The 20,654-nt window shown below is 38.0% G+C and overlaps 2 protein-coding genes across 11 annotated transcripts in view; one reads left to right on the top strand and one right to left on the bottom strand.

The window, feature by feature from the left end:
• The window catches only part of TOP2B (DNA topoisomerase II beta), a 67,026-nt gene extending 51,333 nt beyond the window's left edge, over window positions 1–15,693 (top strand). The window contains exons 24-36 of the mRNA XM_075493174.1: window positions 1,494–1,689; window positions 1,846–1,937; window positions 2,717–2,872; window positions 3,012–3,095; window positions 4,172–4,369; window positions 4,721–4,865; window positions 7,267–7,425; window positions 8,199–8,409; window positions 8,915–8,997; window positions 9,315–9,425; window positions 13,903–14,019; window positions 14,914–15,011; window positions 15,208–15,693. Coding sequence (XP_075349289.1) covers window positions 1,494–1,689; window positions 1,846–1,937; window positions 2,717–2,872; window positions 3,012–3,095; window positions 4,172–4,369; window positions 4,721–4,865; window positions 7,267–7,425; window positions 8,199–8,409; window positions 8,915–8,997; window positions 9,315–9,425; window positions 13,903–14,019; window positions 14,914–15,011; window positions 15,208–15,369 — 1,812 coding nt within the window. The 3' untranslated portion in view covers window positions 15,370–15,693. The remainder of the gene's footprint in view (window positions 1–1,493; window positions 1,690–1,845; window positions 1,938–2,716; window positions 2,873–3,011; window positions 3,096–4,171; window positions 4,370–4,720; window positions 4,866–7,266; window positions 7,426–8,198; window positions 8,410–8,914; window positions 8,998–9,314; window positions 9,426–13,902; window positions 14,020–14,913; window positions 15,012–15,207) is intronic.
• Window positions 15,694–15,757: 64 nt separating this feature from the next.
• Window positions 15,758–20,654, bottom strand: part of RARB (retinoic acid receptor beta) — a 333,447-nt gene continuing 328,550 nt past the window's right edge. For 8 of the 10 annotated variants that reach the window (XM_075493163.1, XM_075493165.1, XM_075493164.1 and 5 more), the window contains one exon: window positions 15,758–17,176. In XM_075493163.1, coding sequence (XP_075349278.1) covers window positions 16,980–17,176 — 197 coding nt within the window. In that variant the 3' untranslated portion in view covers window positions 15,758–16,979. The remainder of the gene's footprint in view (window positions 17,177–20,654) is intronic. The other 2 variants (XM_075493173.1, XM_075493171.1) reach the window with 1 other exon arrangement.

Below are 20,654 nucleotides of genomic sequence, written 5' to 3'. Positions count from 1 at the left end.
CATTTTAGTCCTGATGAATCTTTCAAACCAAATTAGACAGGCTTGGGGTGGTTATTTTCCTGTAAATGAAAATTTCCTGTGCAGCTAACCAAAAATAGTTAATGTAAAGTAGATCATACAAATAACTTTCTGCCACATTATAATTAGATTTGAGTTTTAAACTTGAGAGTAGTTACATTTGCAGAATTGCGCTTTATGCAGGACTATTACTCCTCTAATAGGAGTTAAATGATCCAGTGTTTCTACCAACATAAATCCCATTTTAGGTTGTAAGGTATAGAAAACACTATCCTTAAGCTGCTGAAGACATAATACTGATGTAAATTACTCATATGGTTTATTCTGCTTGTAGCAAGATGGGAGTAAGAATGTCAGTAAATATACGTCTGTCTATTATGAGAGGGATTTGAATTGTAAGATAATTTCTACCAGAATATTTCCAAACAACCTGTCTTTACAGAGACTGAAAAAATAGTTCTATTTTTTTTATGGTAGATACTACTTTCACATATTGTCACAAAGCAAAAATACCATTACTGTTGCTATTATTGTATAAAGCAAAAGCTATGTGAAAATAGGTTAAAAATAAATTAAAGACCATAGATTTGGAAGAGGAAAAAGGCCTTGCTCAACCCATTTTGTAGATTGTGCTTGAAAAGCCAATCTACTAAATCAAGGTGATAGTACTTCTCACAAGTTGAAAGAACCATATGAACTACTGTGAGAATGTCTTCAAATTAATGTTTAACAGAGTACAAAATGTTTTGCACCTTAATCCTGCGTTTTCTGCCTACTGAAATAAATAGTAAGGGCTGCTTTCTGTGTATGTGTAGGAATTAATCTGCCCTAGTGTAAGCATCTTAAAAAGTTACGTGAGCTAGACATTGTTCACCCGACTCCCAAATAGATACTTTAGATGGATGAATTGCCCTCTAGAGGGGCTTATTTCTTTCTGTAGAGGGCGCCTAGGGTGACTAGTTCACCTATAAATGTCTAAACTGGAGATGTCAGAAGTCAGGCAGGATTGATTCCACCCATGATGTAAAAATGATTTCTTACTTTCTTTGTGCTTGAAGTTGAAGGATGGCAGTTTTCACATCTGAAAAGTGGCAGATTTCACAGCTGAACTGAAAGATTATTCAAGATGCTTTTCAACTGTTATGTTAAATAGTTGTGAATCATTAGGTGCTACTAAACTTGTGCTTTCATATTTAGATAAAATTAGTCATTCAACTGAATTCAGGCATATTTCTCTATATAGCTGTCTTCCTGTTCAAACGTGTTACCATAAATCTCATCCTAAATCCACTTGTGAATAAAAATAAAAGCTATGCGCTCTGTAGTTCCATAGTAAGGTTTGAATTCACAGTCTTCAAAATACCGCTTTTTGTATGGTGTGTGTATATGTGCAGTAGAAATAAACTCATATACAAAGGTTAACAAAGTTTTGAGTTATGCAATCTCTCTCAAGCAGTATATTATGTATTTTATAGGTGCTATTTGATCATATGGGATGTTTAAAGAAGTACGAAACTGTGCAAGACATCTTGAAGGAGTTCTTTGATTTGCGATTACATTACTATAGTTTACGCAAGGAATGGCTTGTGGGAATGTTGGGTGCAGAATCTACCAAGCTTAACAATCAAGCTCGTTTCATTCTAGAGAAGATACAAGGAAAAATTACCATAGGTGAGTAAATGTAAGTTAGAATTGGTAGCAATGGGGGGAAATCTGGAAATGATTTAAATATAGTAAAATGTACTTGCATGTAAGACCTTTATTTTCATTATGCTGATTTTTTTTCTTTTTCTTTTTTTTTCCTGGTGTTGTGTGTGTGTCTTACAGAGAACAGATCAAAAAGAGATTTGATTCAGATGTTGGTCCAGAGAGGTTACGAATCTGATCCAGTAAAAGCCTGGAAAGAAGCACAGGAAAAGGTAATAATCTGAAATCTCTGGATATATTTGGTGCTGTTAATGTTATAGATGATACTAATTTATTCAGATGTTTGTTTTCTAGTAGTCTAACTTAATTTATAACACACATAACACTTTAAAAAGATTATTCATTGCTCCTTATTGGCTTTCATTTTTAAAAATACATTAAACTTGTACAAAAATATTGTCACATAATATTGGTATCATATATGGATTATTCTTAGAAGAAAACTAGATAATACAAGGCTGAAAATGAGAATGCAGAGGATTGAATTTCTTAATGTACCCAAATCAAATCTGGCAACTTGATTTCTGACTGGCTGATACATAAAATGCTGCATCAGTTACCCCACACATATAACTGATTTTCTCCTTATTATTCATTTGTCGTATGATTGCAAAAGTAATTATTTATTTTCTGTAATGAAACATGAATATTATAAAGGTGTGACTTTTGAACTTACTTTAATAAATTTGACCTTGACCTATATTTATTTCTGCTTTTTTAAAACCCAGGAGGTTTTTTTATTGTTCCAAAAGAGATATGTGACAAGTTTGATTTCATGCTTTACTATGGAAAGATGAAACTAATGATTAAATAATCCAACTATAGAAGGTCACAGGAACATGGCCTTTTGGAAAGGTCCAGAAAAATGTTAAAGTTATTGAATCTAGGAGGGCACACCTTACTACTCTATGATGGTGCTTTGGAGCAGTGTTACAGTTCATGCATAGAGCTGAGATTATTACTACTTGTAATTATGAATATTTCACTTTAGGCAGCAGAAGAGGAGGACCCACAGAACCCAAATGATGATGCTTCCTCTGCTTCTGGCTCAACTTCTGGCCCTGACTTTAACTATATCTTAAATATGTCTCTCTGGTCACTCACGAAAGAGAAAGTAGAAGAGTTAATTAAGCAGAGAGATTCAAAGGTTGGTACACCATGGAAGGCTTGTTCTAAAATGATATAGTAATTACTGATGTGTTTAATTGTGAATGTTCAGTTTAGATAGTATTTACTTTAGTTGTAACTTAGTAACTTACATTCTATATACTACTTTCATGTTTTAGGAGAGAGAACTAAATGACCTTAAAAGGAAATCTTCTTCAGATCTCTGGAAAGAAGATTTAGCGGCCTTTGTTGAAGAGCTTGAGGTATGCTCTATTTTACCTATCTTTCTAAAAATATTAAATCTAAATTAATTTTATTAAAAGCACTCATTAATTAAAAATATTAAAATTTAAGCAAAAATTAATAAAAATTACCACATTTTGGATTAAAAGCAGATAGACCCCCAAATAAATGGGAAATCAATATTGAGTATTTGTGTTTCTAGTTGTGTTCCTCAGGGATTGTCTCTTGCATCTGTACAATTTAATGTTTCTTCCAAGTCAGTGATGATAAAAGAAAAATGACCAGGAGAATATCTGTTTTCAGATGACACAAAAAAATGGGAGCAGTAACTGGTAATAGCGATAATTATAGTAGTTCTACATGATCTAATTGGTTGTGAGGCAATAAATATTGCCAAATGCAAAGCTGTAGATGTAGGAACAAAGTGTGTAGACTGTAAGTACTATATGAGAGGCTCTTACTTTGCCTCATCAGTAACTCTGGAAAAAGGTAAAAAGTCCTGTTGGTGGATAACTTGCTGAGCCTCAGCTTTCAATGTTGCCTGAAAAGGGCTGATGTAATCTTTTGAAGTGACACAGGATAATAGAAATAAGATGTTTGTTTTATTTCTCTGTGTGCTCGTGGTACAGCTGCAATTGGAAGTGTTCTGCTCAGATGTCTGTATTTCAGCTGTATGTTCATACTGTGAAAAAAGCTGATTAAAGGACTGGAAAATGTGCCTTAAAAATGACTCTAGAAACTAGCTGCTTTAAATTAAACAGTGAAGTACTGAAAAGTTACATCAGTACCCAGACACATACATGAGAAACAGAAACTTGATAAAAGAAAGATTTTTCAGTCTAGCGGCATCCAAAAGTTCCTATTTATTTAATATTGAATAAAAGTGGAGTTTTTAACTGTACAGGGTAATGAAGAATTTACCAAGATGAAGTGGTTGGTTTTCCATACTGGAAAGTGTGTTACGATTCAAGTGAGAATTAAGGGAAGTCTTATGCTCCTTGCTAAAAGGAAGTGAATCTTAAATAATAACCGTGTTCCACTTTGTCCTCATTAAAAAAGAATGTCTTCCCTCTACCCCACCCCACTTGTTTGTTAGAAAGTAGAAGCACAGGAAAGAGAAGATGTTTTGGCTGGCATGGTTGGCAAACCAATAAAAGGCAAAGTTGGTAAACCCAAGATGAAGAAACTTCAGTTGGAAGAGACCATGCCGTCACCATTTGGCAGAAGAATAGTTCCACAGATTACATCTGCCATGAAAGCTGATGCCAGCAGGAAATTGCTGAAAAAGAAAAAGGTAAATCAAAACTATTGCTATGGTTAGATTATTTATTATTTAACTGCTATATTTTTGTAGTCTGGTAGCATAAATCCAAACTGCTAGACCTCATTAATGCTGTATTTATACTGTTTTGCTGACCTAATGCATGAAGAAGTTAATACTGGATTTCTTTTACTTTTGCAAGCCTCTTGTGACTAATTATTGTTCAGGTGTTTTTATTGAGATTTCTTCTTTCCAAGATTGTTCAACAAATGTCAATATACTAGTCTAATTTCATTTATTAGCTTCTCCAAAACTATTCCAGTTCTATCTTGAAATATAAAGGTGTAATTTATTTTATTTTGCCCAACTTTTTTATATTTTTAGGGTGAAACTGATTCTCTAGCAATAAAAATGGAATTTGATGAAGAATTTGGTGGTGTGCCAGCTGAGGGTGGTGGGGATGACTCGCTGAATACATCAACCACAGCAACTAAAACCCCTAAACCTAAGAGAGAGAAGAAGGAGCCTGGTAAGATCCTTACACAGTCATAGTTAACCTTGGATGTGTATACTAATTGGGCATTAAATATATTTTTAACACATAGTGAGAAGGGAAATATACCATAATAATCACTATTTAATCTGATTTTCTTCCCTAAAGAGATGGGTGGAAACACTTGAAAGTACTCTGCTGAAATTTCTGTTACGTAAGCTGCTTTTCTGGGGGTGCTGGATCTTACATTTTCTACATTTGATTTTTGGGGGGTCTAAATCTTTGAATTTGTGAGTAGAAAAATAGATTATTTTTACATAATTAGACTAATTCTGTGCAAACTGAAATTTCTAGTTTCTATGCTCTCTGACGTTGAAGGACATGGCACTCACCTTCAGTCTGAGTAATAGTATAGACTGTAAAACTTGATTAAATAAGTATATTTTCCTATTGACATATTCAGTCATTCTGACTTTTTAAAAGTTATGCACGTTATGGCTTGGCAGACTAACCAATGTCTATGTTAAATTTCCTTTTTCCTCTGTTAGTAGGAATTTATTATTACTGTTTGAGAAATATGTAGTAATGGGGGGGCATGTGGTGGACTGACCCTGGCTGGATGCCAGGTGCCCACCAAGCTGCTCCATCACTCCCCCTCCTCAACTGGAAAGGGGAGAGAAAATATGATGAAAGGCTCATGCGTCAAGATAAGGACAGGGAGAGATCATTCACCAATTACCGTCACAGGCAAAACAGACTCAACTTGGGGAAATTAGTTTAATTTATTACCAATCAAATCAGAGTAGGATAATGGGAAATAAAAACTAAATCTTAAAACACCGTACCCCACACCCCTCCCTTCTTCCCAGGCTTAACTTCAGTCCCGATTTTCTCTACCTCCTCCCCGCGAGTGGCACAGGGGGACGGTGAATGGGGGTTGCGGTCAGTTCATCACATGTTGTCTCTGCCACTCCTTCCTCCTCAGGGGGAGGACTCCTCACACTCTTCCCTGCTCTAGCATGGGGTCCCTCCCATGGGAGACAGTTCTCAATGAAATTCTCCAACGTGAGTCCTTCCCATGGGCTGCAGTTCTTCACGAACTGCTCCAGCGTAGGTCCTTTTCATGGGGTGCAGTCCTTCAGAACAGGGTGCTCCAGCGTGGGTCCCCCACAGGGTCACAAGCCCTGCCAGCAAACCTGGTCCAGCATGGACTCCTCTCTTTCCATGGGTCCACAGGTCCTGCCAGGAGCCTGCTCCAGCATGGGCTTCCCATGGGGTCACAGCCTCCTTTGGGTGTATCCACCTGCTCCGGCGTGGGGTCCTCCATGGGCTGCAGGTGGATATCTGCTCCACCGTTAACCTCCATGGGCTGCAGGGGGACAGCCTGCCTCACCGTGGTCTTCACCATGGACTGCAGGGGAATCTCTGCTCCAGTGCCTGGAGCACCTCCTTCCCCTCCTTCTTCACTGACCTTGGTGTCTGCAGAGTTGTTTCTCTCTCATATTCTCACTCCTCCCTCCAACTGCAGTTGCTGTTGCGCAGCAACTTTTTCCCCTTCTTAAATATGTTATCCCAGAGGCGCTACCACCATCGCTGATGGGCTTGGGCTTTGGCTTGGCCTTGGCCAGCAGCAGGTCCGTCTTGGAGCCAGCTGGCATTGGCTCTATCAGACATAGGGGAAGCTTCTAGCAGCTTCTCACAGAAGCCACCCCTGTAGCCCCCCCGCTACCAAAACCTTGGCACGCAAACCCAATACAGGGCAGCAACAAAAAAGAAAGCTAAAGACAGAAGAGAAGGTTTAAGTATGAGGTTTTAAAAACAAAAAGGAATAAAAAGTGGTTACGCAAATAATACTTATTCTGAGATAAGATCTGTTTTTAATTATTCAGGGGATTATCCAACCTGAATAGAGTAACTGAGTGCAGTTATGACTGAGTTGTCTACATGCAGCTCAAATCTACCCTAGCTGGTGTTAAGCCAGAGCCCATTAGCCCAGCTTGACCTGAGCTTGCCCTGCAATTGACTGACCGCATTGTTACCATAGGGTATCCTCTGCTTCCCATGTTAATTGGGTTTTTCCTATAACTGTTCCTGATCATGTTCCCTGAATAGTGGAAAACTCCTTGTTCTTTTCCTGGAAAAGCCCAGCAACCTTTAAAAAACCAGAAGTTTGACTGCAGAGGAGCTAAAACTTCAAATTAGAGACTTTTATGTTTTTCAGTCATAAAACAAATTTGTTTGGCAGCAGTGGGTCAGGTTCTGTGTGAAATCATTTCATCAAGTTAAATTTTTCTTCAGGAAGGAGAAGAAAATTTACAACATTTAAAGGAGAACTTTTTAAGATTAAAATTTGTGCTAAATTTATGCATCATAAATGATTAGAAAATATGAAAATATTTTTTACCCTGACTGTAGTAAATGCTTTAACTTGTGGCAGGTACTAGGGTAAGAAGAACACCATCATCTACAAAGTCCGGTGCAAAAAAAGTGAAGAAACGAAACCCGTGGTCAGATGATGAATCCAAGTCTGAAAGTGATTTAGAAGAGAATGAGCCTGTGATTATTCCAAGAGACTCTCTGCTTAGGAGAGCTGCAGGTACCTGAAGTTTTGTGAATCGCGCAGTGTGACTGAAAGTTTAAACTACAGACCTACATTTTCCTTTGAGCATAGCCTTCCTTTAGGACTTTATCTCCTACAGATAACTTGCATTACATTTTCTTCACTGTGCAGTTAGTGAAAAAACTCTTAATGTCAATACCAGGAACTTAAGAGTTGATATGAAAGATTTTGTAACTTGGTCCAGAAATCTTTTCCCTTATTCTAAACAGTAGAATAGAAATTACTCAAAAAACTAGTGAATTATACAAGAAATAGACAAGATAGTGCCATTAGAAACAAAAAAATTACTCTAATGCAATTATACTGTCAAATAAGGCCCAAAAGCCCAAATGGCTAGTAAAAATCTATCAAAAAAATTCTGAAAAGTCCATGAAAAGCAAAAATATCAGAGACTGAAAGTTTGGAAAATACATAAATACTTGATAGTTTAAGAAAAACACACAGATTTTTCTGGAAAATTGTTGATCAATTTTTCAAGCACTTGATTAGGAATAATGTTCAAATGATAGATTCAAGAAGACCTCAATTGTAAGTGAAGGATTCTCATTCCTTAAAAGTACTAACACAGTAATGTGGTAACACTTTAAATTATGTCCCTTTGTTCTTCCAGGGTCAAACAAGTTTCTTGTCCCCCAGTCTTTTGTCTTGTATACTCTGACGCAGGGATTGTTTAGTGACTTCCACTTTAGTTTATTTATGTATTAACATAAACAACTATTTTGAAATGTGTATATATGTTCTTTTTTTAGCTGAGAGGCCCAAGTATACTTTTGACTTCTCAGAAGAAGAAGATGATGCCGATGATGATGATGATGATGCCAACAATAATAATGATTTGGATGAGCTCAAAGTAAAAGCCTCTCCAGTTACAAATGACAGAGAGGATGAGTTTGTTCCCTCAGACAGTTTAGAAAAAGATGAATATGACTTCTCCCCAGCCAAATCAAAGCCATCTCCAGAGTAAGTAGTGTAATGCAGCAGTATTTCTTTACCAATAATTTTTTGAATGCAGAAGTCTCTGAACAAAACTGAGAAACATCAACTTGTTACTACTCTACATGTACCATGTAAAATAAAATTTATACCTTACAGGGGAGGAATTAAAGCGTATGTATCTCATTCTTGCAATTGACCTATGCAGAGGTAAACATGACTTACCAAATTATGGTACACTGTCAGTAATACTATCTGTTAAACTGCATTTTGTAAGATTCTCTGTTTTCCATCTTGTGCCAGTCTGGCATACAGAACTATTGAAAAAAAATGTAATTCTGTTAATTTTAAATGCCTGAAGTTCATGACTGAATGGTGATTTTAGGGGTTTAACTGCTGCAAGCATATGCAAAAATACTAGAAATGCTTTATAGTGCTAAAACAGGAATGTAATCTCATATGGATATTATAATGTCTACATACTTCAGTATGTAGTTAATGCAACTCATAATTTCTTTTTCCTGTTTCGAAGTAGAAAAACATCTCAAGACAAGAAAAATCAAGATTTTGGGAACATCTTCTCTTTTCCGTCTTACTCTCAGAAGACAGATGATGGTGAGCTTGTTTTCACTGATCTATTTAATCTTATAGCAACTGTTATGGAATATATTAGGGAGTTTATGTGGTATACACAAACTTCACACAGTAGTTATAGAAGAAGGATGTCCAGATTTATAAAGGGGAAAGGGGAAGGAGGTTCTGATCCTTCGAGGAACAAAGCTTGTATCATAGATAAGAAAGTCACAGTACATCCATAGCCTAGCTGTAGTATCAGAAGCACTTTTTTGAGATCAATTTTGACTGTAATTAATATTGATGATTTAAAATATGCAGTGAATTAATCTTATTCTAAATATACTCTGTGATTGTAGATACAACAAAATTGGACAGTGATGAAGAGGATTCTGCTCCTGTTTTCTCACCATCTTTTGCCCCAAAACAAACAGAGAAAATTCCAAGTAAAACAGTAGCTGCTAAAAAGGGTACGTATAGGATTGTCCTGTAAGCCACTCCATTTATTTAAAACTCATCTCCTCCACCTTTGCATTGTCTCTTCACATCTTCAAAGTGGGAACTGCATTCATTTATTGTGAACTTGGTGAAATTCAGCATAGGGTGTGAACTTCTTCCAGCTCCTTAATGATATTAATTTCTTTCTTTCCACTGGCTACTGTAGTGTCAAAACTTAATACTTTCCACATATGGAGTTGGTGTTCAGCCTTTGATTAGTTTAACTAATGGGAGGTTTTTACCCCCAGGGAATAAGTGAAACATGATGACCTTGGGGTTGAAGGTAGTCTTCTATAATGGACCTAACTTATTTACTTTAAAAGGAAGGAGAGCAAGTGCAAAGGAGTAATCGCCAAGAAATATTTATGTCCTAAGTAGGCTATCACAGTAAGTTCCACTCAGCACAGTTGTTTTTCTTCTTGAAATGGAGGATGAAAGGCTCTCCTCAAACTTCAGAGGTATAAATTCTTTCAATTATTAGGCAGGCCTTTAGAACTGGCATCTTGCAGGATCTTATGTTATGGAATTAAGGACAATTCCAAGACGAGCGTGTTTATTATTTGGATTTGTTTCTGTGGTAGTGCTTGGGCATTTGTAGGAATAAGGGTTTTTTGCTCTGTCTACCTTGGGGAATATTGGTTTATGGGTTGTTAGTGCTACTTTTAAGAGAAAGACTTGCACTTGTTTCTAAATGTGTTTTAAAGCTTATGCTAGACACCTGCCATAATTAATGGTGAAAATGATGTTTTTTCTTACCTAATAGTAGTTTAAATAGGTTATAAAACACAGTTCTTAGGACATGACAGACTGAGGATTTTGTTGCTTTCAGATCTTTGCCTTTCTTCCTGTATGTCTTTCAGATAATTTCCTTTTTTCTTGCTGCTCAGCTTCTGTCCTCCAAAAGCATTTTTTTCCCTGTGATACTGTGGCCTTTGTTTTTTAAAACTTCTTTTGACGAACTTGCAGCTGAACTTAATATATTAATTTTTCCCAAAAAAGATATCTCAAGGAAATCTGCAAGAAAGCAGCCAGTTACAATAGTTAACTTACTCTCTTAAAAATGAGAAAAAAAAAAAATCTTGTATTCTATACTAGGTACCAGTGAATTGCAGCATCTTTTATCCTGTCCCCCATTGCTTCCCTGTTTCTAATCTCTTTCTTGCTGCATTGTGTCTAATCTAATTTGTAAACTGTTTGAATCAGCGAATGTCTGAATGCTTCTCAAACGCTTTCAGCTAGTAAAGTTCTATAATACAATAAATGAAGATTGTTTACAGAAATAGCTGATCTCTAATAGAATAGTCTTTTATGTTAAACGTCTGTACTTCAGTAAATACAAGAGAGAACTGTCTATGCAGTAGCTAGGCATGGATGCAATTTAACATTCAATCTCTTTCTCCCTCTCTGTTTTTTGAAGGCCTGGATGTGATGAGTTGTCATTAACCTAACTTGAAACCTTAAAATACAGCTGTGATCTGTTTCTGAGTTTCTAATCAACGTTTGTACTCACAAACGAGGTATAAACAGGCTCTCTTTCAAGCAAAAGTTAAATTTTTGCCTTCAGAGTAGCCTTAGGGACACAGTCTCCCTCTCAGTGCATGACAATATGACAGGTTGCTTTCACCAGTTTTCCTATCTTCTTCTTTGCCCAGATTAGACATGACCACAGTTTCGTGATCACAGTTTGACAGTGCAGTGATGACCTAACATGCTTAGTTCATTGGTCGTGTGGTATCCTGTTAGTAGTCTCTGCCCTGTATCAGCAGCCCCTTCAAAACCCATTTTCTGGTATTGTAATATTCCATCCACTCATCCTCACACTGGGGATGCCTATTGTGTGGCTGAAACAATTGTTCCAGAGTTTTTTTATTTTCTGTGACTTCAGAGCTTGGATTTGTGAGGATAGAAAGCTGAAACTGAAGAACCATTTGTTGTGCCTTGCTATGTGTACAGCCACATTCCCTTCTCAATGAGAAGAAATAAAGGAATAGGTATGAGTTCAGCTTCTTTTCAGACTTCAGTCAATTTGAGATGAAATCTCTTGACCTCTGGTGTTCACTACAGAGGATCAAGAGACGCTGAGCTTGCTTTCCATGCGCTATTCGAGAGGTCTGTGGTTCTAGTGCTTTATAGTAAGCCTAAGGGAAATCTGAAAAGCAGTCTTACTCTTTGATTATAAGCAGCTGCTCACCTTGAATAGCCCAGCCAGCTGTTGAGATTCTAGCAGTGAGACATATTCAGCTGTAGGACTGATACCATTCCTGAACTTTCTACCAAAAACTTGGGCTTCTTGAGAGCCTGTGTACATTGACCCCACTGCAGACTTCCATTTCATGTCATGATACCTAGTGGAGAGCTGGCTGAGCTGATTGCGGTCTAGTTGCTGTCAGAGATCCTTACCACTTGTGCAGGCATTATGTATATAATCTAAGGTAGCAGTTCAGAATCCCACTAGAGTTAGTACAGAGGGACATGTGTGTTCTGGAAGCCATGGAGACTATGACTTTAGCCACCAGCTAACAATTAAGAGGTTTGCTGTCCTTTGGACTTGGTGCTCTGCAGGCAGACTTCACAGGAGTTGAGGAGTGATGACAGGCTCTGTTTCAAGGGAAGAACAAGTCTAGTGTTTGTGGCAGTGTGTCATACCTCTCTTTCATTCCCCAGTTATTTCCTTCCCCCCAAATCCTTGTTTGTCAGTGAGAAGTCTGCCCCTTTTCTAACATCAGCTAACAAACTCGAGGACTCTGGGCCAGCTGAAGGTAGTTACATCTCATGGTATATGTGCTGAGTAGTACTTGTGAATGGAGCATACTTGGCTTCTGTCTGGTATGCAAATTTCATATTAACAGCATGAGGAACTGTGCAAGGCACAATCACCTGGCCAAAACATACACAGTGCTGTAGGAGGACGTCTAAACCTCAGCTCCTGATGTTGAATGTCACCTAGATCTAAAATGCATCCCTTCTACTGAGATTCTCTTGGTCACAATTTCTGCTTGTCATCTTCAAGTTGATGAAACTTCTGAATCTTTCCCTTCCCTGCCCCCTTGTCTACATTTCTTACACTGGAAAAGCTATTTCCTGTACAAAGGACTTCGTTGCCTTATGGGACCTAAAATCACGTACCTTCAGGTAACACTGCCCCCTCCTTTACTGACAACTAGCTACTTACTTTTGGTGCTGCTTATAGAAAGTATTCCTTCTGCTTTCAGTTGCTGTGTAATTTTTCCAGGCTTACTGGTAGGTCTTTGTGCTTACTTAGTTTTACTTTATGTTAATACAGCTGGTTTCTCCCAGTTGAGATACCTAGAGAGACCTATTTCAAGTTGCTTTCAAATATGGTTCCTGACTTCCATCCTAGGCATTGTTGCATCCCTCTCCAAGTCTTACCTGAAATGCTGCCAACACCATTTTTTTTTCCTATCCATGATGCCAAAGAAGGCTTTATGTTTTGTATTGTCAGGACCCAGTACTTGGACTACCCACTAGGTATTATCACAAAAAGCTGGAAAGGCATAACTGTCTTTGTGCTGTGACTCTCCAGTGGGTAGCAGTTTAAGGCATCATAGCCAAACAGTTTGCGGAGACACTCCCTTGTTGTCTGAACGCATTCCCCTAGCGATACCATAAATGAAAGCTTGAGTTCTCACAAATGTCCACATTCCTGGTAGCTGGAGTGTTTTTACATGCATCTCATCATCTTTGAGGTATTCGTGGCTGATAGAGTGTAGGTCAGTAGTGTAGCTGAAGGTTCTGCAAAAGACTGAGTCCTCCGTAAGCATATAGAACACATTATCCGATGATCTTAAGGGTCTTTTCCAACCTAACTGATTCTATGGTTCTATCCCTTGTCACCCATTTTGTGAACATACCAATGACTGTCTTTTAAAGATGGCAAGACTAGTTGCATGGCAGTAATTAAAATTCTTTTAAGAAATCCACAGATATGTCCGCTTCCTGTCCTTTCTGCTTGTTCTGAAGTTTGTTTTCACTGAGGTTGACAGAAAGCAATGTCACAGAGTCAGATGCACTGTCTCTCAAACTGCTGCAGTAGTCATGGGGAAGGTTGTCCTGCAGTTGTACCACTGTGAAGGCAAAAATGTCACAAGCAGCAAGCCATAAACACTGCAATGTATCCAAACGTGTTTGAAGTATCCAACTTGGAGAACTTCTCTTGCTGCTTTAGTTACTAGTAACCTGTTTTGTGCTCAAAAAGATGAAAAAGTATTTAATCAAAACCACTGGAACTTACTGAATGCTTGTTACATCTCAAAGTATGACAAAGGAAACATCCTGTTTATTCCATGCAGTTATGTTTTCCCCAAGTGCAGAAACCTCTCATCTTGTTTTAATATCTGCCATTTACGCTGTAATTGGAGTATCTAATAAAATTTAATACTTCTAACCAATATGTGAATTTAACATATTTAGTATTCTAACTTCTAACAGCAAAACTAGATGTGCCCCCTAAACCTAAAAGAGCTCCCAAGGCCAAGAAGGTGGAAACAGTAAACTCTGACTCAGATTCAGAATTCGGCATTCCAAAGAAGACTGCAGCACCCAAAGGTAAGAGTTTTGGTGCTGTGCTGCTCAACACTCATATCTGTGCTCTCTGTAAAACAGGTTCACAATCATTTTTATGAGGAAAGAGAACTAGTGTCTCTAAAATTAGTACCACACTGATTTATTAGCCAATTAATTACTAGTAGATTACTCAGCCATAAGCCTTTTCTGTGACAAATATAGCCTACTGACTTTTCTTAACAAACAATGTGTGAACTTTTTATCTGACCTTCATGGGTGGGAATGTATTTAATAGCTCCACCCCCACCCATCACCCTCCCCTTTTTGGTTCACCAGTTCTACTGGACACTGCTTATTTTCTTTGATCTCAGCTTTTTACAAGACAGTAAAATTCTGGTAGTAATACTAGTAAGTAGCATTTTCTGTTTTTTTTTTTTTTTTTTTTTTTAAAACCAATTCTTTGGTATCTCAGTTGTCAGAGTCCTCACAACACAGCACACCAAGGGGTGTAATCAGAGGAATCTGTACAGGATGTGCCAGTGTTGATAGTTGAGGTTAACAGTAAATTTACTAAATAGTAAAGGTGAATTAATACTGTGTAATCAGTACAGAAGGTGACTGAGGACTTGTAGTAGTTCAGAAGCCTAGAAGTCATTGATCTAATGAAATTTGTCCCTGTCTTGAACCGACAGCTTGAATTGCTAGGGTGAATGGTAACTTTGGAAGAAGTATAAAAGATTTAAAACTGAGAAAAGAAAATATATTGTATTTTACTGCTGTTGTGAAGAAGCTTGAGTTGTAAACTAAATGTGAACTTTAGTATGTCTACATGTTGAAGTAATTTCAATAGGTTTTTTTCAGTTTGCTGAACTCTGGAGTTTTATTAAAAAACAAAAAGAAAATGAAAACAAAATCAAATCATATTCTCTCACCTAGGAAAAGGTAGAGGGGCAAAGAAAAGGAAAGCATCCAGTTCAGAAAATGAAGGTGAATACAATCCTGGGAAGAAAACACCTAAATCAACACCAAGCAAGGTCAGTTTTCTCCTTGTAAAAAGAACCTAATGGATTATTACATAAAATGTACATGTTCTTATTATAGGTTGCTAATATGATAATGGGGGTTTAGGTGTGTTTAGAAATTAGATGTTACAGAAGGTTTCCTTCAGTTCTGAATTAAGAGGGAACACATACACAGCATCACAACTGATTTGTCTTTTCTTTTCTAAAGAAATCCAAGAAGGCCGCTTTTGACCAGGATTCTGATGTGGAAATCTTTCAGTCAGGCTTTGCCTCCGAAACTGCCCCAAAGCCACGGACAGGCCGGGCTAGAAAAGAAGTTAAATATTTTGCAGAGTCTGATGAAGATGATGATTTTGATATGTTTAATTAAGTGCCCAAAGAGCACACAAATGTTTTCCAACAAATATCTTGTGTTGTCCTTTTGTCCCTTCTGTCGCAAACTTTTGTACATTTGACTTATTTTATGTGATAATGTAATTGATGGTTTTTATTATTGTGTGTAGGCATTTTAACATTTTGTTCTTACACCTACAGTTTTATGCTCTTTTTTACTCATTGAAATGTCATGTATTTGTCTGACTGGCTTGTAGAGATGTTCTAGACAGCTGTGCTAAAGCACATTTTAATTGTCATGGTTGCAAACAGCAAACCTGCTTTTTGAAATGAAGTTTAAACATTAAAAAATGGAAAACTACGGTGTGTGTGTGTGTAGAATTTGGACTAGAGGGACTACTTCTACACAGTTGGTTTTTTTAAAATAAATATATTTTATTCTTTGCCAGGAGACTCCATGGAAAAAGGTAAACAGTATATGAACATAGAAAGCATTGTTAAACAATCTCAATGTACAAACAGAGCCAGTGAAAGTACATCACAGACTTGCTAGAATATATAAAAAAAAAAAAAAATCCACTAGTGCTTTAAATGAAACCTAAGAAACTGACACTTTAAATCTGTTAACCATTCTACCACAGTTTTCACTCTGCTTCATGGTGATTTAACAAGGCCAAGAAGGCAGATTCTCTCCTTGTGTTTCTGGAAGTCCTAGCTGTATTTCCCTAGCACCTGGAAAGCTGGTAACCCAGCTAACTCCTGGCAGTCGATTCTTAAGGAAATACCCTAGACTCACCGATTCAAAAGCCGTAAATGAGTCTGCTGGTTATCATCCCATGAAGTTTCCCTAATGGCTTGTGAACAAGTAAACAAAAACATGGTAACACTGAAAAGTGTTTCTGCCTTGGAGGCTATCATTACTGTAGAAATGTAGTAGTTAATTGTGTAGCTAGGTCACCAGCCAGGTAAGAAACCACTTCTTTAAATTTTAAAGTGACATTAACAGTGGAACAAATGACATCTGAATAACTGATCTGGCAGTTAACGCTGATGCTGATGTTTTTTTCTGCTAGTGCAGTGAATTTTTGTATACTTTTTACAAGGAAGGAGATGCAAACTGAGGGCATCAAAGACAAGTTTTCATATTAAACTAAATCAGACGGTCCTTTAAACTTCCTTTTCTGGATGTGTACAGTAGTCCATTTCATATGGTTGGTGTCTTGATCAGTTTAGGTATGAGAGACAAAAGGAAAGCACCAAACATCCAGTATAGAAAGTACAGCCATACATTTGTATGTACAAAGTCATCAGAAATGCAACCAGAATTTAAAGTTTGAGATCTGTCTTGTCACCATGCGATCTTGAATGTTCAGAGGAGAAAACAGAAGCTTAACTATTTTTTTGCATGAAATGGCTGATTTAGAGTTTCAAAAGTTTGCATTTTCTAGTTTTAAGAGTTTAAACAGCAAGGAGTATATATCGATACATATGAAAATTTCTTGGTCCTTGTTGAGTTTTTATCTATATATATACACATATATAGATATATATTAAGTCCAGAAACTAAGCAGCAGTAAAAATGTTTTTCTTGCTTTTTCATCCCTGTACATAAGGTATTAGGAATGTCTGAAGTAGCTGGAAAATGTCTTATTGCACCATAGGGGATTGACTGACACTGCTGTTATCCACTGAACTAGGTGAGATACTAGGACTGTGTTCTGCAGTATTTCCATTTGAGGTTGGTGTCAGTGGTTCATGTCCTTCAGAGTTCTCCAACATTTCCTGAATAAGAGGTGGCATGGATCCAGGAATTTCCATTTTCAATGTAATGACACGTTCTGCACCTTTAAAAAGAAAACAAAAAGTCCCTTCCATTAGCGTGAGTCGTACAATTTCCTTTTTGTTAGCATCATCAGTGGTAGTTTGAGGGTACGTTATTTTAATGGATTTGCTGTCTCCTTTGATACTTCTTGCATACAAAATCATGTAAGTAAGTGAACTACTTCATTCATTACAAGAAAAAGGAGTTAGAGGAGTACTCCTTAACAAATTAATTTAAAACTACGACATAGCAACTGATACTACAATACAGGTAAATTGGATGAACTGCTGCTTTTCATAGAAGGACCCAAAACGGCATTAAATGATACTGAAAAAATAAATTCAACTGTGATCATGTAGATGTCTTTATAAACTGGAATATACTTTAGTTTTTAATCTGTACTGGATCTGCAAGGCTACAGAATGACAAAAATTCTGGCAAATCCTGTAGGAGAACTGCAGCGATTAAGTCAGAACATTTCTTTCCTATACAGGAAACTGTGAAATAAGAATCAGAATTTAACAAACCATTGTTTTATAAAAGAGCAAATTCAGTCAAATGGATACTTTTTTGTGAAGCTGCCTTCTCTAGTTTTCAGGCATCTATCTTCTCTTGTGCTAATTAACCACAAAAGTACACAGAAACACTAATACTGTTCACATCTGACTTAACTGAAGCTGTCAGTGTTTCGCCTTGTCAAGCCTAACAACGGGTATTTTTATACACAGTTGCAGGCTAGTGTGTGCAGGATTAAACAAAATTACTACATAAATCCTGACTACTCAGACTGTGAGCCAACAACCAGTACTAGTTCAGGGGGAGAAAAAAACCCTACAAAGCCACACAATAGTGCCTGATGCTCCTAAGATGTGTTAAGGCTGCCTGAACGCGGCAGGCGTACAGGGAAGCCTGTCTGACAGGCAGACAGCTCGCAGTTCTCTCGTAACTGGCCCACGACAGCAGGTGGGTGCTCCAGGAAGCACTGCGCTTAGCTAGTACGCAGTGGTACAGCGCGAGTGGAAGCCTGCATTTAAAAAATGGCCAAGACCCTGCCTGACCCTGGGCAGGTAACTCTGAGGGAACTGCTTAGGGATTAATCAGTTACTACAAACGTAGGAATCCTTAAATGGTGGATGGACAGACCTTCTCAGTGAAAAGAAAGGCTATTACTGGGAAAAGCCTGATCTGTAAAGCAGGACGGTTCAGCTGCTGCTGTTGATCTGCGCTGCCGCTGCTTACAGGGACAGGCAAGCAATGTTCTGAAAGCCCTAAACCAGTCAGCAGTAACACTAATACAGCTTAAGTAAGTACAACCTGCTGTTGTAAACAAGTGATAGCGCTGAAGCACTGAAAGTAAGTCAATAAACATTCCGCTAGTGAGCGGTGAGGACCATAAAGAGACAGGAGTATTTTGGAATTACACCTCAAATAAAGTGAGAATATACGGTAAAGATTCTGTTCCACACTGAGGCATGAATGTGCTTTTACGTATTTTGCTGCTGATGGGAAAAAGATTTTTCTTACCAGGACAACATCAGACAATTTATAGCCATAAATCTCTGAGTTCAAATATCTGGTCTATCATGTTGCACGCTATTCCTGATCATCTTAAAATCTGAGTCTAATGGAATAGGAATCTGTGCTTTTTAAAAGTGAAGGCAGGCAAGAAGAGCCAACAAAATTAAAGAGAAAATAGTCTGGTTATTCAGACTAGTTCTTCAATAACTGAAGAAACATTCCAGAGGAGAGAACCGTTGGATACATTCTGCTTATCCGTGCTGCTGCAATGCCCATGCTGGAGAGAGCACGCTGTCAGTCACAGTGGTAACCCCAGAGTGGAAGGGAGCGCTTATGTTCATGCCGTAATGAGGAGCTTCAAAAGTCATCTACAAAGGCGAATGACCAACTTCCCAAGTGAATGCTGATTGATTAAAAAGTCTCTTAAATAACTGTTAGGAACAAAGGGGCAAGCACTATAATTGGAAAGAAATTAATGCAGAATTGTGCTGAGAGCTTCTCTGAAAACGTCTGTAGTCAGAGCAGTGTTGGTGAACTGAATTTGGCCCCGTTAAATATCTGCTTTCTGCTGTTACGGAGTAGGTCAGCTGCAGTCCCAAGTGTTTGTGTGGTTATTCCAGCGTAGAGCCACAGTAATTCTTCAGGTCTTGCGAGCTTCCAATTTAATACTGGGATAAGAGAACTCAGAAGACGGTCTCCTGCTGCAGTCCCACGAATGCTTACTGCTTTTGTTACAATACTTCTAATGCCACAGAAGTAGCTGTGTAAGGAACTCTAGTGTAAGGAGACGTTCTCAGTCTTTTCAGCTCATGCTTACTTTGGTAATTGCTTTCAGGGATCATGTACCATCAAGAGTCATTATCTCCTAACGTACATCTTTTCAAATGAAACTCAAGACACACCCACCCCTCCAGGACATCACCAGTCCTTTGGTATGATTTAGTTTTACTATAAAACATTAATGATGTAACTAAAGTTAAATACTTATGTCAGAATGGAAAGAAGAATCCTTTCTTGCGCGTTGAACGTAAAGAGGCAGAGCCGTGTTCCTGAGGAGCTGGAGGGCTCTGGCAAAGAAGCAGGAAAGCGGAAATAGATTTCCCACCAAGCAAGAGTGGTAGAACGAAAGGGCTCCCCTAAATATTTTTATAGCTCAGTACTGCTGTAAGTTTATTTTGTAGATTCGGTTGGATGGAGCTTGCTTTACTTGAGGGTAAACGGCAAGCTTTAGCTAACCTGCTAAGTGGTTCCTTTTTAGGATACTTTTGCTTCCAGCTCTGGTGTTTCCCTTCTAAGTTATTCTTTTGGTACTAATCAATCCAATTAAATTTCTCACTTCTTTTTATAAACATAGCTATAGCTTAATCTTTTAACTTAGACTTATATTGTTTAAAGTATAACAGTTCAGCTTTTAATGTAAAACAAGTGTATTTGAGTGATTTAACTGCTGGGTGTTTTCCCTGAAGTCTCCTCAAAACCGATGTCAAATGAAATTAGTAATTTTATCAAAAGCATAAACCCAGTCTATAGCTACATATAAGCTCATGTGCTTGCTTATCTATCAGGGGTAGCACATCTGTAGTTGAGTAAATATAGTAAGAAAGTGGAACTGCATCAACCACTGTAAAAAAATAAGAATTGTAGCACTTTAGACTCTCCGTATTCAGGCTGGTACCTCTCTGATACAGCCCCCCAGAAGTCTGGGGGTGAACATATATGAAACAGGTGGACACGTCTGAAATTGGGTCTTGGGGAGACACAGGGGTACACAAGCGAGAGGAACACGGTCACCGTCCAAGCCAGAGCACAGGGCAGAGCGGGCGTGCACGAGGCTGCTCACGATCCGTCACACCGCTGATGCTCCGCTGCTACTTTCAGAACAGGCGCCCAGCCTCCCCTCTCAGGCCGTACACGTCGAGGGCCAAATCATCAGTGGTGAACCTCTGATGAAACGAAAGCGTTCAACTATAGCCACGCTTTAG

The sequence above is a fragment of the Mycteria americana genome, chromosome 2, assembly GCF_035582795.1.
Source record: "Mycteria americana isolate JAX WOST 10 ecotype Jacksonville Zoo and Gardens chromosome 2, USCA_MyAme_1.0, whole genome shotgun sequence".
NCBI classification, from domain to species: Eukaryota; Metazoa; Chordata; class Aves; order Ciconiiformes; family Ciconiidae; genus Mycteria; species Mycteria americana.
The sequence above is the reverse complement of the archived record's forward strand: the minus strand, read 5'-3'. Positions and strand labels throughout refer to the sequence as shown.